Source organism: Ixodes scapularis, unplaced genomic scaffold (assembly GCF_016920785.2).
Source record: "Ixodes scapularis isolate PalLabHiFi unplaced genomic scaffold, ASM1692078v2 PGA_scaffold0__279_contigs__length_252992795, whole genome shotgun sequence".
NCBI classification, from domain to species: domain Eukaryota; kingdom Metazoa; phylum Arthropoda; class Arachnida; order Ixodida; family Ixodidae; genus Ixodes; species Ixodes scapularis.
In genome coordinates, this window is record NW_024609835.1 from 146,669,076 (window position 1) to 146,685,401 (window position 16,326).

At 44.4% G+C, this 16,326-nt stretch overlaps 1 protein-coding gene across 1 annotated transcript in view; it reads left to right on the top strand.

Annotated features, from left to right (window-relative positions):
• The first annotated feature begins 527 nt into the window (after positions 1–527).
• Positions 528–16,326, top strand: part of LOC115328120 — an 87,772-nt gene continuing 71,973 nt past the window's right edge. Inside the window, exon 1 of the mRNA XM_042293165.1 lies at positions 528–532. Within this exon, the coding sequence (XP_042149099.1) occupies positions 528–532 (5 nt within the window). The remainder of the gene's footprint in view (positions 533–16,326) is intronic.

Below are 16,326 nucleotides of genomic sequence, written 5' to 3' on the forward strand. Positions count from 1 at the left end.
AACGCAAGCAGGACGCCAAACAAATGAGGACGTCTTGCGATAGTGGAGAAGAAATGTAACTTCGTGTACAGCGAGATTTTGACTTGACTTAGAGCAGGTGAGCACACCTCGTAAGACTGAAGAGTGTCGAATTCAGATTTAATGCGGTCGAGAAACAAGCAGGAAAGTGTCTCTTGAAATTGAAGAGGGACAACTGCGGCTACAGCACAGTCGAGACCAGGAGTGGCCAAGCTGCGGCACTTTGTGTGTTAAGTGCGGCTTGTGGTCCACTCTCATAGAGCGTTCTACCCACCGGATCTGTGTACCAGAATAGCAAGCAATTTAAAAAGTGTCTGTACAAATAGTCCTGACCAGCCATAATGAATGGACACAATTACTTATGAAGCGAACAAAATGCAAGATATTCTTCAGCCTAACCGTTCAATTTTACCCACAATTACTGCCCACTGGTAACGGAAGTGAAGTATGCTGCTGATTTGAAAAAGGGTAACAAAAGACGAACCCCCTCCTTCTGAACAGAGTCGAAGATGAGGTAAGAAAAACAGTTTAAAGGCACACACAAACTTCGAACCTTGAGTTCAATACCACAGGGATGGCCACGTGCTTCTTTTTCAAAGCAGCAACCTGCTCAGCTCGTGTCTCTGTAAAACAAAACACGCACACTGAATTACATCTCAAAGTCGTCGTGTTCGTCTCCCTTTCCCTTCTTGTATCAGGGTTTATAAATAGGACCGTTCACCAGCTAGCCTGCGCTATAACCCTTGTTTCAAAAATTATTTTTTTCGATATTTTTACACATTAAATGCACCACCTAGTCGAACTTATGTGGTAAATTTGTCGAGCTTACAAAGCCGATTTGTTGCGATTTATTTTGAGTGTCGTGGCTACCATCTGGAGCGCCCTGTAGTTAAACAACGTAAAACCCTTTGCTCTTGCCGCCCAGTTCTTCGCAAATCGGGCGCCAGGACCGAATCGGGCGCAAGGACATATTCGTGCCCACCACATTTCGCGAATTTTAGACGCCCGAACGGGGGACGCCGGAACGGGGCGCACGAAATTTCCGCTTTCCACGTGTCCTTAAATTTCGCTAATTTTTGGACGCGTGGAATTTGCAAAAAATCGGGGGCTGGCGAACATTAGGGAGTGTTCGGAGACCGCGTTTCCCCCTCCGCAACGAAGATGCGCCTGCCCGCCGATAGCCTTGACTGTAGAGTTCCGGGTATATAGCGAGTTGCGGAGGGCGTTGCGGGACAGCGAAAACGATCTACGAAAACTCCCTATTAACGGTTTGCAGTATACGTTGTGCTTCGAGCCCCTGATGCGTAGACAACTTACCATTCCCCGGCGCACGCTCCAACAGCCTCCCAGTAGACGCTTTTCGGCACGTCGGGGTCGAAGTCGCCAACGCTCGCCGGTTTGAACTTCTTGATACGGTTCACCACGCTGACTATTGCCTTCGCGCCATCAATATAAATCACGCACAGACTGCTTAGTACATATCGACACCGATATGCCATCGAGATAGCCCTAACGTCAATGCGGCTTTGGTTCACAGCACTGGCTGGCACTGGCCGGCTGGCCAGCGGCGCTGGTATGTAAGGATTGAATTGGATTAAATAAATAATCTGCCTTAGTTTATATTAATAGTATTATTACTCAAAATAGTTTTATAACATTTAAAAGCATAGAAACTTACCATGTTAAGTTTATTTATTGTTAAGAAAAACATTGTTTGTCCGTCGTTGGTTGTTTTTCTGCACTCTGGCTTGCAGCTACGAAATCCAATCCAATCCGAAGTCAATAAACCGAAACCGAAACTACCGCGGTACAGGGCTCAAAGCTATGAAGCAAACTCTCGTTTATCTCGGCCTCGCTTCCCATGGATTTGGTTTTCTCATTTTATGACTTTAAACATGGATGTCATAAAATGGTTGAGTTTGATAGCTGAAACTGTTAAACTGAAATGACCTAATATGTGATTTTCTGATTAAAATTCTTTATTGAAAAAAATATCGCAGTTTAGTTTCGCGGTGAGCGCGTTCCCGTCGAGGTCTGATAATTTCTGGTCGCGTTAAATAGACCGATCTCACCGGCCAGTTTGACTACGCCACCGCTGCCGCAATGCAGCGAGGGAACTTTAGTCTTTGGGCACGTGCGACAACCTCGCTGGAGCTCGTCGCGTACAGAGCACGAGAAGGCAGGAGCCTTCGCGTGCACGGCCGTCTGCCTCTTGTGAACTAAAGTTATGGCGGCTTTACGCATGCGCTCAACGCTTAGTGAGATCGGTCTATTGTGTATACCGGTAGAGCCTGTACAAGGTTACCGACCGTCGGTTTAAGTGCCGGCGCCGGTAAGGCGTTACCGGTCGCTCCGATACGTGGTTGCTGTTAGCCGCGCATCGATTACTGGCCACCGGTACGTTATTACGGCCCACCAGTGTGGCGTACCGGCTTCGCCTGTACGTGTTCACTCGCCGCCTGTACATGATATGGGCAACCGGTACGGCGTATCGGCTTTGCCGGTTCGTGGTTACCGGTTACCGGTGTGGCCTACCGACTGTTCCCGTACGTGTTTACCGGCCGCCTGTACATGGTATGCGCAGCCGGTACGGCGTATCGGCTTCGCCAGTACGTGGTTACAGGTCTCCGGTACAGAGCTACCGGTTACCGATATGAGAATACAGGACTCCGGTGTAAATCGGTATAGGCCGGTATACATTTGTACAGGTTTTTTCAGTAGGGCAAGCAACTCCACTTTGGACGTTTTACCGCTACTCCACCAGATGAGTATGTTGTGGAACGATCTTTTCTAAAAACTTGATGACGACATAAAATAGACACATTATGATCAATAAGGTGCGTCTCTTGTAAGGAGAGAACTATAGGACGGAGGTCGTTCATAAAAACGTTAACATCGTCAATATTCCGTAAAAGGCCGCGGCAATTCCACTGCATAAGAGTAAATTTAGCCATTATTCTAAAACAAAGTTAAAAATTAGTAAATCAGTAAAAGTAGTAAGGTACAAGTAAAAGTAAAAACGTCCACTCTGCCGCGCAGAACAATGAAGAATGTAGGACATCGCGTTGGTGGGATCACCGGTTTTTTTGCTTTTGTGCTTACTCTTAGTAGTCTGCCACTCCATGTCGTCTTGGTCAGACTCAGGAGTGGAGACTTCACACTCATCCATGGCCTCAGTTTCCTGAGGCGAGGCTTTTCCTGCAGGTTTCTTCAGCTTCGGGGAACGGGGCGCCATGCCTCGCCCGCCACGAGACCCAGCCAAAGGGGCAGAGGAGGTGCTGGGCGAAGCGTCGCACAAGTCTACCCATTCCTGACCCTTAGGCGGTGCAGGTGCGGCACGAGAGCCATGCCGCTCCCTCGATGATGCTCTTTCCAGGGAGTGTGGGTGAGAGTGTCGACCCTTATCTTGGAAGGAGATCGCAGAGGAGGGACGGTTGCGGCAGCCACCGGCCCATCCTGGGTTTGGGAAACAGCCTCAGAAGGTACAGGCTGTTGCCCTGTTGGAGTGCGAGGGTTCACACTTTGGCTGGGAAGGTCCGTAGACCGCCCAGCCGAGATTGCATGCCCCGGAAGCTGAATCTTCAGCTGGGGCGTGGGGGACTGCCGCGGCTTCCCATAGTTTAAAAAGGACGTCTGGGTTGCCACCGCAACCTTCAGTGCTGCAGGTCGCCGCTGCACCACCTGCGCATAGCCACCCCTGCGCAAGAACGCAAAACGACGGCGCGCTTTCGGGTAAGAGAGGTTTTCTTTGACCTTCAAGGGTAAGCACTTCTTTCTCTTCTTTCAATATCTGGCATGAGCGAGAATACGCTGGGTGTGGATCACTACAGTTGACACAATGGGCTTCGTTGGAGCAGGAGTCCGCAGAATGGTCATTTTTCCCACACTTGGCACAAGTGACCTTACCACGGCAGTTCTGAGAGCCGTGGCCAAACCTCTGGGATTTAAAACATCTTCGAGGATTAGGCACATAGGGCCTAACTTGGCAGTGAAGATAGCCAGCCCTAACAGCCTCGGGAAGTGTTGTAGAGTCAAAGGTTAAGACTATGCGTTTAGTTTTCTGCTCTTGACCGTCCCGACGCATGGAGATGCGCCTCGCAGCTTCAACCTCTTGGTCAAAGAGCCCTTCAAGTATTTCAGTGTCAGGGGCCTCAATCAGGTCATCTTCGGAGATAACGCCCTGAATAGTATTGAGTGTACGATGGGGTGAAACAGTCACTTTGTGATCAGACACAGAATTGAAAGCATGGAGTGCAGTACTCTGCTGTCTGGATTCAATTTTTACGAGCAGGTCACCTGAGGGCATCTTTTTGGCTTCGAAGTTCTTTACGACCGCATCATCTAGCACTTTCGCAACAAGAAAGGGGGACATCTTGGAGAGTGGAGTATCGTCTTCAGAGAGAAATAAACAAAAATTTGCGGAATGTAGGGGGAGATGAGGTAATGAATTTCAGAGGGACTTCGGTGCGGACCCTTTTCACGGCCCGATCAGGGGGAAATTTACTTTGGAACCCATGAGAGATGGGAGGAGATTTTGTGCCCGGGTGCACCGCCCACCACGGAGCCCAACAAGGGGGTAGGTAATGTGCCATAACAAGAAAGGCTTGGCTGACAAAATTACTCTACCAGTGCAGCCCGGGCGCTATACCCTAGTGTGGTTGCAGGGACAGGACCTGTTTCCACTCAAGGTTGGCCTTGTCGCCTAAGAAGGTGAAAAAGAAAGGAAGAGAGCGTAGAACAAAAGAGAAAGAGGTGTAAGGAAAAGTGAAAGAAGGAAGACGAGGGTAGAAGAGGCGACTGACTAAATCATCCTGGTCGGGCCAAGCCAGGACACCCGTCTACGAGAAGCAGGGGCCGAAGCGGTGTATTGCCTCGCCCGGCGGGGGCCCCGAAGGGTCCAAACGTACCCCAGGTTCAGCTCAAGCGCAAGGATCCCCTTTTCCCCGGACACGGGTACGCCACGCACAGCCAGACTTTGGTGGGCGAACCCACATGGCTCGGGGTTCGTAGTGACGCCACTCACCAAGCACCTAATAAAGTAGGTGCCCCCTGCGTACAGGTATGGTGGCCCACGTGGCTGGGGTCCGTGGTGACGCTACTTACCAAGCACCTGGCACCTAAGATGCAGGCGCCCCCTGCGGGGCTCGGGGTCCGTGGAGACGCCACTCTCCAAACAGCTGCTGTCACAGGTGCCCCCTGCAAGGAAAATGCGAGCAAACATGGTTAGCCTTGTGTGGTTTAGCGCAATCAGGAACTGAAGGTCATGGCTGCAGTAAAACTTTTTTTATTATTTTGGAAGATATTTGGAACTGCATTAAGTGCGCTTTGTTTATTCCCCTTGCGTTACGTCAATTTTACGTTAATATCTTCTGCAACCTGTGGAGTGAGCATACCACAGCGGCAAAATCTAACAAAGAAAATCAAATGCCATCCAGAAGATTAATGAAATGTGTCTAACAAACAAGTTTTCTTGCCTTCATATTCAAATATCAATGAAGACATAGTTCGAAAAAGACGCAGTATTAATAAAATAAAATGTAGCTACTGATGCGTTTTTGAAAAAGACATAATGCCCTACGGTGAAGACTAAAGAATTACATTGGTTTAATACGTTCTTCTTTGTTTCTAATATTTTGATAGAGAACAACCTTATAGTCGTATGTTTCATGAATGGTTTCACTGCTTGAATATTGTCTTCGTTTGTGGTAATAAAAATTGTGCCGGAATCGCTGCTGTCCCTACGTTATTCTCTAAGAAATGCCTCACCATTTCGCGCACCGGTCTTTTAAGGCATCGTGAATTGAGCATCTCAGCACTTTTTTGATAGGGTGAAAATTTTCAAAACCCTCTTCTTCCGTGGTGCAGGGAGGTCAGGTCAGTTAGCGCGTGCACGAAGGACGTGCGCGCGATGAGCAGAACGTTGCTAAGCCATTTTTTTTTTGTGGTGCAGGCACGTTGTGCATACAGGGGCCACGACACGGTGCCCTTATGGCTCGTTCACGGGACAAGACAACTGCGTTCAAGAACGGTGCGGCAGAGGTGGAGATAGAGAGAATCACAATCTAAGCGACCTCAGGGTAGTGCGAGAGAGGTTGGCGTTACGCGCGTGCCGCTGAACGAAAACCAGCACAAAATCTATAAGAAAAAATGGAAGTTCACAAGCACAAGCCTCAACGAAGCTCGTAAAAATAGCAATGGTCGTGACATGGTGGAAAATTCAAGAATTCAATTTTCAGTTGACACGAACCGGAAGGCTTACTATAAAACCGGCGAGTTTCTCGCCGACAAGGAAAGTCTTTATCCTGAACTTCCGAGACACGCGTTCTTGTTTTCTTCTTGAATATTTCTTTCGAAAACATGACACTCAAAACTGTTCGCAAAAAAAAGCATTGCGAAGAAACTTTTATTTGGTAAAAGAGAGGAAAGAATGCACAGAAAAGCATACTTCCTTTCAACAGTAATTTGGAAGAATCTGGACTCTACAAAGGAAGTATGAGAAATTAAAAGTCGAAACCGCGTTAACAAGTGGAACTGATATTATTTATTTTTTTCTTTCACTTTAATTGAAGCTATGCGAAGACAGGAAACAAAATCTGAAGGGAATGTATCAGTCGCGACTCGCAGAAAATACTGAACGCCATATCAATTTTGACATATTTTGTATTCTTATGTTTACACGTTTCACTAAAACCGTGAATCAGAAAATCACACTGAAAAAGAAAAATGCACTCGAAAGTTACGAAGAGAGCACACAGAAACGTATTTTTCTTAGAAGACATTACCCCTAATTTTATATGATTGCTATCGGAATCCAAAATTTTCAATACCTATCTCTTTTTAATAAAACTTTTCATACTTGAAAAAATATTTAAAAAAAAATACAAGCATCATTTTTTATATTAGCAATTGAGCGGTGGTAACTATATATTTAGGTTTGATGAGGTATCAACATTTCAACACACTGGAAAATGCGCAAAAAAAGTTGGCTTTACCGCATGATAGGTGGAATTTCCTCTAGAGTTTTATATTGAAGGTCGGTTCGACTTACAATGGGCTTCATTTATTTCGCTTCCAAATGCTCTACAGCGGAATGTCGTCAAAATATAAATCTAAGCGTTGTCAAGATTCAAATAAACACAAAGTGTGTGATCGACAAGAAAATCAAGTGCGTGTAACAAGAAGAACAAAACATAAAGCTAGGGAAGATTAAGGAGTGTAGCAGCCGTGCCAGCAGTACCACTGGAGCGAAAGAAAAGAAGCCGAGGCGCACGAGAAGAGAGCACGAGACACGAGCTTTGCGATTCGGCAACCGAGCGGACCGGCGGCTAGATCGGACGATATTTTCTACTGTTTCGGTTTTCTCGTAAATATTGTATATAAAAATATGTTGAGTGCCACCTGACCGGTAACCACATAACTGGTAAATACTACAGTGGCCTTGGCCACTGGTCACTGGGGTGTTTTACAGCCCATTGAGGACAACTCGATAAAAGCAAGGCAAGACCAAGACCCAACATCTGCGACAGTACTAGCTAGCCAAGTGTTTTGCCAGCCGAAATAAGTGAAACGACACATGAGGTGCATCTGGCGTGCTGAGCTGTAAAACCGACGTATTTAGCAGACGATCTTTTCGAATCAAAAGCGGCGCGCGTTCCGCTGGCGGCGACAGTCGCAGAAACAAAAACAGTCGCGGTAACAACAAGGAACTGCAGTTGCTTGTCTGCTAAAGACGCCGGCTCTCGGCGTCGTATGCTCGTTCGTTGGCGGCAGTTGGCGTCGCGACCGCTTGCGCCATCTCTTGTCTCCCGTGCGAAACGGCGCCCTGTTCTTTGAAGACCGGTGGCTTCGCTGCTTTTCTATAGGAGCTGAGCCTTTCTCTTTCTCTACTTTTTTTCTCAGGTAAGTTCGCTCTTTGCAAATTTTACAAAAAAAAAAAAAAAGCACCATCTGTGTGCAACGCTGCAAAAAGTCGTGGCGCGATGGGTTAAGAAGCCGAATTTTGCGGTCGATTTAAAAAGCCTGACCTCTCCTTGAATTACCCTGTATATTGCAAACAATAATTGAGGAAGCACGAGAGCGACGGTGTGGGATCCTCTTTAACTATATGCCGTAAAGCGCTTCTTTTTTTCTTCTGCAGTGCGCGTTACATCTTCCGAAAGTTGAAGTGCTATGTATTGAACAACAAAACACCGTATCGAATAAGCATTCAAAGCTATTACCTAGAAATGTAATACGAACGGACCGGTGTATGGACACCGGCCAACTGCTCATATCGCCGGAAGTTAACACCTTGCCATCAAGATACTAATCAGAGTGCAATTCTTACAGCAGAACGAACAGGCTGAAGTGAACCTAAAATAAATTATGAAAATACTGCTAGACACATACTAGACGAACCAAGATATCTACTTCTATCGGTAAAACTACTTTCTTTTGGTGCTTTGAACAATGAAATACTATTTTATATATTTATTTGCTATCAAGGTCGTTATTTCTACAAAAAAGGGTGGTAAAGGAAACATAAACATAATTTCTAAGCGAACAAAATACAATAAGACAAAGAGAAAAAAAAAATCATGGTTCAGAACAAAACGAAGAGTTAGAGCAATTTGGAAAGCAGCTTGGTCATGTACGGTTGCAATTTGGTGGAGAAGGTTGTTTTATTATACAGCTCTGCGAGGGGTGAAAGAGAATGACTGCGCGCAGTTGTATTACATCGAGGAACGCCAACCTTTTTTTGGTGATATAAATGACTGGAAGTATAAAAGGGGAACGTTAGTAGCGTTGGACTCGGGGAATAATATTGATATATATTGTGAAATGGAGACAAAGGGGAACACTGTCTACGCAGGGCAACATTCGGTAACGTTAATGAAACTTTCATAGATGCTTTTCTATCCATACGGTAGTAACTAAAAAAGTATTAAACCTGCCGATTTGTTTTGACCTGATTCGAAGGACAATGTAAGGTACTCCCATGCCAGGATCCCCGACAGTAACTGCGTTCTCAAGCTTCGATCTAACCAGTGACTTCTAACGAAGTGGTTTGAGGAACGAGGGCACAGAACTACAATTTCACCAGAGAAAACCGAGCACGCGGTTAGCATTGTTAATGATGTGCTCTATGTGAATGCTCCACAAAAGGTTGGATAATATGTGAACACCAAGATATTTGTAGCAACACGCGGACTCCACGCAAATATTATTCAGGTAGTAAGCAGGGCAACTTGCATCACGACGAGACACACGCATTGATGTGCAGTTCGTGATATTTAGGTATATTAGCCATATACGGCACCATTTTGTTGTTGAAATTAGGTGAGTCTGCAGCACGTTTATGTCGTTTTCGTCGATGTTTCACGACAAACAATGAAGTCGTTTGGAAATAAAGAGGAATGAGATGAAATGAATGCTGGCAGATCATTAATATAAATAAGTATATGCAATGGACCTAAAACTAAACCGTGTGGAACACCGAACTTAACGGGGGAGACAGAGGAAGCAGAGTCATTGGCAGTTACGAATTGTGAGCGATGAAGCAAGAAACATTCAGTCCGCAGTTCAGTACATTTGTGTCAATATTAAAAAAAAAACGTTTAAGTCGAGGAAGTTGCTAAGATGAGAGTGAACAACATGTTCAAGCATTTTGCATGGTTCGCTTCTTAGGCAATTGGCAAATAGTAACTATAGGTCAATGCGTTTTTTTTTCTACTAGCGAGACGTTCAGTGGGCGCGGCGTTTGTTCCCATTTTTTTTTAATTTACTGTCTAACACAAGTGGCACGTAATGTAAACGATTAAGCCTGTACAGCTCAACATCCCTTGGTCCCGAACACCACAAAGACAAACAAAATTTACATCCCATCTACTCTTATACGTGCGCATTAAAATTTACTTATTTCTTTTTGACCGAATTAAACCCACTCCAAAAAAAATATTCTTCACAATTTGAAAAGCGTTGGAAAAAAATTGTACAAATCGTAAAATCCTAACAGCATTTTTTTTTTTCATGGCAAGAATATATATCTTTGAGAAAAAACAATTTTTATTATGAGATGGAAAAAAGCAATACTCTAAGATTAGTGCATTTCTGGAATTTTAATATTGTTGCGCCCGCATTTTCAAATGCTCGTAATTGATGAGTGTCGTCGTAATTATAATATCGGAAAACTCTGAAGCGTACTTTAATATATCCGGTTTCATTTTACGCCCTCGACTTCTTATAAGAATGCGTGTCTTGCCGCCCTCAAATTAAATTATTTGCCTTGAGCAAGGGAGCGAAAACCTTTTGGCAGTGACGCACCATAGGCGTTTGCGTCGAGTGGGAATTAACTCTCCGTGGAATATATAAATATATATACACACACACATATATATATATATACTCTTCTTTGATTATTAAAACTTCGAGGCGATCTTATCAAATGAGTAAGCCTGAGAATTAAGCGATGTGCTCTCATACTTTATTAGTCTTCAACAGAGTGAGTGGAAGACAATGAACTTTTTTTTAGAGCCCCGGATTCGCAGTTTAATTTTTCAGGATGGCGAAATATCCCCTTGATATTTTCGCGGTGTTGTCTAGAAAAAAAAAAATCGGTTTAAGAAGAAATATTTAGGAATTTTTTTGGTAATCGTTTTTATATATTTTTCGGCGGAGATAGACTGAATGGATAGTGCGGCCTTTTTTAGAATGCAGCATTTTGTTCGTCTTTTTTAATTTTCGATGTTTTAATTGTTATTTTTGCTTTTTTCTTTGCAATCAATTGTTTAGGTTTTTATTCATAATTTTCTTTGTCTAAATAATCCAATGATATATGTATACAGAAGACAGTAAGCTTTTTCTTAAAGATATTGCTATAAAAACAAACAGAAAGTTGAAATTTTAAAATAAATGTTTCTTTTAAAATTTCAACTATAATACCAGCAATGACTTTGAAGATAATTACAGTATAAAGGCGATTGAAATTGAAGGATGTTTAAGTGGAAGTAAACGATCAAAAATAATAATGAGGCATCCCATGCTAACCATTCTATATGGTTCGCGATGATATGTAAGTTGGTATAAAACACGCTGGAAAAAGTGCTGTGTTCGGATAATAAACACTTCAATTATATATAGATCACTATTTTGTCCCCATGAGCAGTTAGGCATTGTAATCTTTTTTTTTCCCGTGAGGCCTGCTCTCTTAGAACCTAAAAACAATTTTTTATAAACTGACACAAATGACTATTGCCGAGGCGACGAATGACTCAAGAATACTACACGTTTAATAGGGCAACATTGTGTTCAAAACAAATTAGAGAGAAAGCTAATGTCACAGGCGTCGATGGCGGCGTAACAGCAGGAACGAGCAGCAGGGCGAGACTGCGCCCGGACCGCCACACGGTGCCCCGTATGTACACGCGTAGACTTCTGGAACAGTCCACGTAGGAGATTCGGCGAGTAGAACATTCGAACCTCAAATAAGGAAGAAAATCTTGAAAGCGCTAAAAGGCAACATCTACCGGAATAGCAAAAATGTGCATCCGCTCCCAGACATCGAACCTCGGCCCTTTGCGTGGCGAAGCACGATAGCCATTCGGCCACGGGCACGCTAACTACTTGGGTGACTGCGCGGGCGAGAATATGCAGAATATTAGAAATGCCTTGAAACACGAAAGAATAAAACACATAAGAACTGACACACTCATTGTTTTTGTTAAAAAGTCCCAAGAGTCACAATTATTGGTCGTTGAAAGGGAGCTGAACATGTTTGACAAGTCTAAAACTTTGCAGAAGTGTGGAAGTAGGCACCATTTAATTTATAATTTTAAGTGCCGATTAGAATACCGCCGCCTCTCCGCGCCATGTTGCTCAACGTAAAATGGAAAGAAAAGAAAAAGCTCCATCGATACTGGCATGAGATGAGCCTTTCACCCGTAGGCGACCGTCTATCAATGCGTTTTGCAGAATTTGCAGCACTGATACCACACAAAATACTATTCATGTCCTAAGACCTAGGTCTTAACATTCTTCATTCGCGTAGTCCGAGCGGGTTCAGCCAAGTTCATTCCTTTTTCGGAAATCAAAGTGTTTGCATCAGTGACCGAAAATGCTGCCGTATTATATAAAAACAAAGGTTTTCATGTTATATAATTTATGAGTTATGACTTAATAAAAATAATACGACATTTACCCCTCTAAGCTTCTCGCACTCATTTAACATACCATAGTTTGCTTGTGCTACTGAACAGGTCGTGGCTAATTCCTTAAATGCGCCTGCTTCTCACGTCATGTATGTACGGAAACTATTATAAATAAAGGAATAGACGCAGTGGGACAATGTCGTTTGCCAGATCCTTTGAAACAATCGCTAATTCAGACGATGATATCTTTACTTCTAAAGTGAATACTCGCCGCTGCCCAGGCATGATAATAAGCATTTTGCCAAGGATTTCGGTGAATATGCACCTCAAGGAGTGCTTCTGAACAATATGGCTGGTTTTAAGAACAATGCTTTGTTGTCAAAACGACCGGCGTTCATTTCCGGCTTCTTAATTAGAAACTAGACCTGACCTCCTTCTGTAGGACAAAAAGCCTGGTATCGGTGCTGCAAGGTCGTAATTATGTCGCGCTATCGCCCCATTCCATCCGGTTTTGTTGTAAGCCTGAAACACGTACCAGCTCCGTTAATTAATTTGTCTGAATACAAAAGGCACCGGGGGAATGTTTCTACGATAACAAACAAGCTTCCTCATTTGTGAACGTCCCCATGTTTGCCTGCTGTGTAGAATAGCAGTAGTGGCGTCCCGCTGTTGGAAATAGTCTATTGATTAACAACACTTCAGGCGCGCGGCAAAGAAGAGTACAGTGGCGGCCACCAGTGCTGGATGCGGTTTACGGTTTATCTTCGCATGTGAAGTGGAACCGTAAATATATATTTTGGAATGTCTTGCTGTAATATGCTTCGATCATTCAGTACTATGTGATTTCAATCATTGCGGAAAATATTCGCGATTTCTCCTTACGTCTGTTTGTAACTCCCAACTTAGTATTCACTGGTACTGTCTACTCAGCTCTGAACAGTGTTTCTCGGGTTGACTGCACCTTTTATATCTGAAGCGTTCTTGAATTAGTTGCTCATAAGCTCTTTCGGCTGAAACTTAACCTACAGGTTATCGACAAAAACTGGTGTTTTGGTGAATGTGTTTCTTTACTAATCGATTAAAATTTGTCATCGAATACTAAACACTTAAAACATCTGTCTCCCCCCCCCCCCCTCCAAAAAAAAAAAAAAATAACTGCTCTGGTGGGTGAAGGCTAAGGCCGCCGAAGAAAGCTAACGTTTGGCATGTCATAACGGCGAAACGTGGTGCAAAAGCGCACACTTGGCCGATATTGTATCCGGTTTTCGGCCCCTATCGGCACGGCACTGGTCGAGTACCACCGTGCTGCTTGGGTCACATCGAGTTTCGTTTTGATCCACCAGTCAGGGGCGTAACAACGGAGGGGAGGGGGGGGGGGGGGGTAGCTCCCGGGTCAGAACATCCCCAAAACTTTTGCTTGCCCCCCTCCCTCCCCATCAGATCACCCATTTTTGTTTTACGGCGCTTGATGTTTCTTTCATTACTCACCGCGTTATCAAGACAAAAAAATTCTATATTACGTCTTTCGGTCCGTCGCTCTTGCCGTAGAAGTATCTGGGTGCATAAAAATTATCCTGGCCATTGCTCCCTCAAGTTTGATGAAGAAACGAAAGTCTTTCACGGACGAAGGGGAACACCAGAAATGTTGAGGCTCCTGAACAGGAGGAGACGTGAGCTGTCCCTGAAATCGCCCGGATTAGTGCTCGAGTGAATTCCGGGCGCTCCATGGAGCTTGCTAATGCAGGTGCCTACAGCTACGGCCTACGCATGCTTGTGAGTGACTTCGAGGGCCCTAGGTAAAGATGACCTCTCCCCGAAGGCCCCTAACATGACAGTGGGGTGGGAGCAACAGTTTCAAGAGACAAATCGACAGCTTCACTTTCATTAGTTGACCCCTCTCTTTTGCGCATGGGTATACGGCGCGGGAGAGTGATGTGTCGAAAGGCAGGCGTACGACTTATCAAACTGTGTTGCACCGCACTGCCAGCTAATGAGGAAACGGGATTGCAAGAGAGAGTTAAAAGTATGCGAGCTATCCCTCCCCTGCTTTTACAACCGACACATACCAAAATACAAACAGTAGGCACCACGAAAACCCAGTTTCATGTTCCGAGTGGCAAGCAGATACCGGATGCCCAGGGAACACGCTTTTGCGTCTCGGTCTATCAAGCGCTACTATGTGGATTGGTTTAACGCTGGGTTTTGTTTCATGGAGAGCACGGGCAAATTTGATGCATGATTACTCTCTAAATTAAGTGAAGGCTGTAATCAGAACGGAAGCGATCCGGTCGCTCACACTTGTTCTCAAGAGCAAAAACGTTACATATAGTTTTTATTTACGTATGGCAACAGCACTATCGACCCCTTTTATGGCTTGCGCCACAATGTGGTGCTCCAGTCTTTGACGTGCCAGAGAACGTGCGTACGAACCTTAACACCGCCGCTTGAAATGTAGATGAAACGTTTAACCACCAATTATCCAGGTGACATAAGCAAGCTCAACAGGCCTGGAAATATAGTGCGACCGGAAGTCGCTTGGGACGCAAGTGGCAGTTCATGTTTGTAGACAGTAAAAGGGTCTATACCAAATGATTGACGATAAAAATTAAATGCGCTGCACCAAAACGTTTTTTTTTTCGTAAATGACAGACTTCGTACACTGCAATTGCCGCGGCAGCTTATGCAACCACAATCTTTGCCGATATACACATGCGGGGAGCGCTGCGGGTTTCACAATGTTAGCGAGGCTGGTGACGTCACTCCACACTTCGCACTCTCCCGATTGCACTGGTACCTTATGCAACCGCAGTTTTCAGCAGGGAAACGCATGCGTGGAGTCCTACGTGTTAATCATCGTTCGCGCGCGCCTCAAATCTATCACGAAGTTTTGACAGATATTTTGTAGTTTTCTTACTGAAACAAGTGTCAAAACCACGTGATAAGTAATATGGCGTGCGCGAAGGGCGATAAGCCGCGCGTGTGATTTTTCTGTCGACGGACACAACAACATTCCACGTGAGAGCCCTCTACAGTTTCGCTGTAAACTTGTATAATATATTGAATAAACTGAATCCCCCCTCAAAGAAAGGTTATATATATGGCTTTATCATAATGAAATTCCAGAGTGTTAAACAAAGCATTTTGTTAAATGAAAAAGAAATGGAGAAAATTGTGGAGAACACATGAGCTTTACAAACAAATAAAACCAAAACAACAAGTTGTTTGTGATTCACCAAAACTTTTTAGGAAAATAATAGATGTGAATATAAAAAAAGTATAAAAAACAATTTTTGCTAGATAAATAAATGAAAAAGTAAACTCCTCTAAAAATAATTTCTGCAATGTATATATATATATATATATATATATATATATATATATATATATATATATATATATATATATACATATATATACATACTATACATACTATATATACTATATACTATATACATACTATACATACTACATACTATATACATACTAGTATATACTATTGTCGGCGGTGTTCTATAAACGCCGGAGGAAAAATGCAGGCGTCCGAACCAGAGCTTTGGCTAGAGTCAACTTCTTTCTCTTTATTTTCCAGGCTCCCAAGCCACGAGCGCTGGCAGAGGCTGGCGCTCGTGAGAACCAGCATTGCGAGCCTAGCGCATCTGCCTGTGTCACTATAGGATCCCCCCCCCCCCCCCCCCCCCCCTAGTTGCGCGGAGCAAAAGTTGTGGTTGTGCTCCACGTAACGATCTTTTTGGAACCAGGTTGTTGGCGGGTGTTGGTGACTTGGGTAGTTGTTCTGGACAGTTCAAGCGGGAAAACGACAGGAATTGTCACGGAGGAAGCTAAATAGGCAGGTTTCACGGGGTCCAGCGTGACCACATCGTGACGTCCGTTGATGTTGACCGTGATGGTTTTTTCTGTTCGAGAAAGAACTTCATACGGTCCGTCGTATGGTGGCGTGAGGGGTGCTCGTACAGCATCTCTTCGCACGAATACGTGTGTACAGGTGTGGAGGTCGTCGCTAATGAAAATCTGCCGTGAAGTCTGTTGTCAGGGCGCCACTGGCCGCAGGTAGGAAAAGAAATTTCTCATCTCTTGAAGATAGGACGGATTCCCAAGAGGACGAGAGGAAGGTGGCTAACCCAATGAGCACGATCTTCTTTCGTCATCAGTGCTGCCTTGAGTT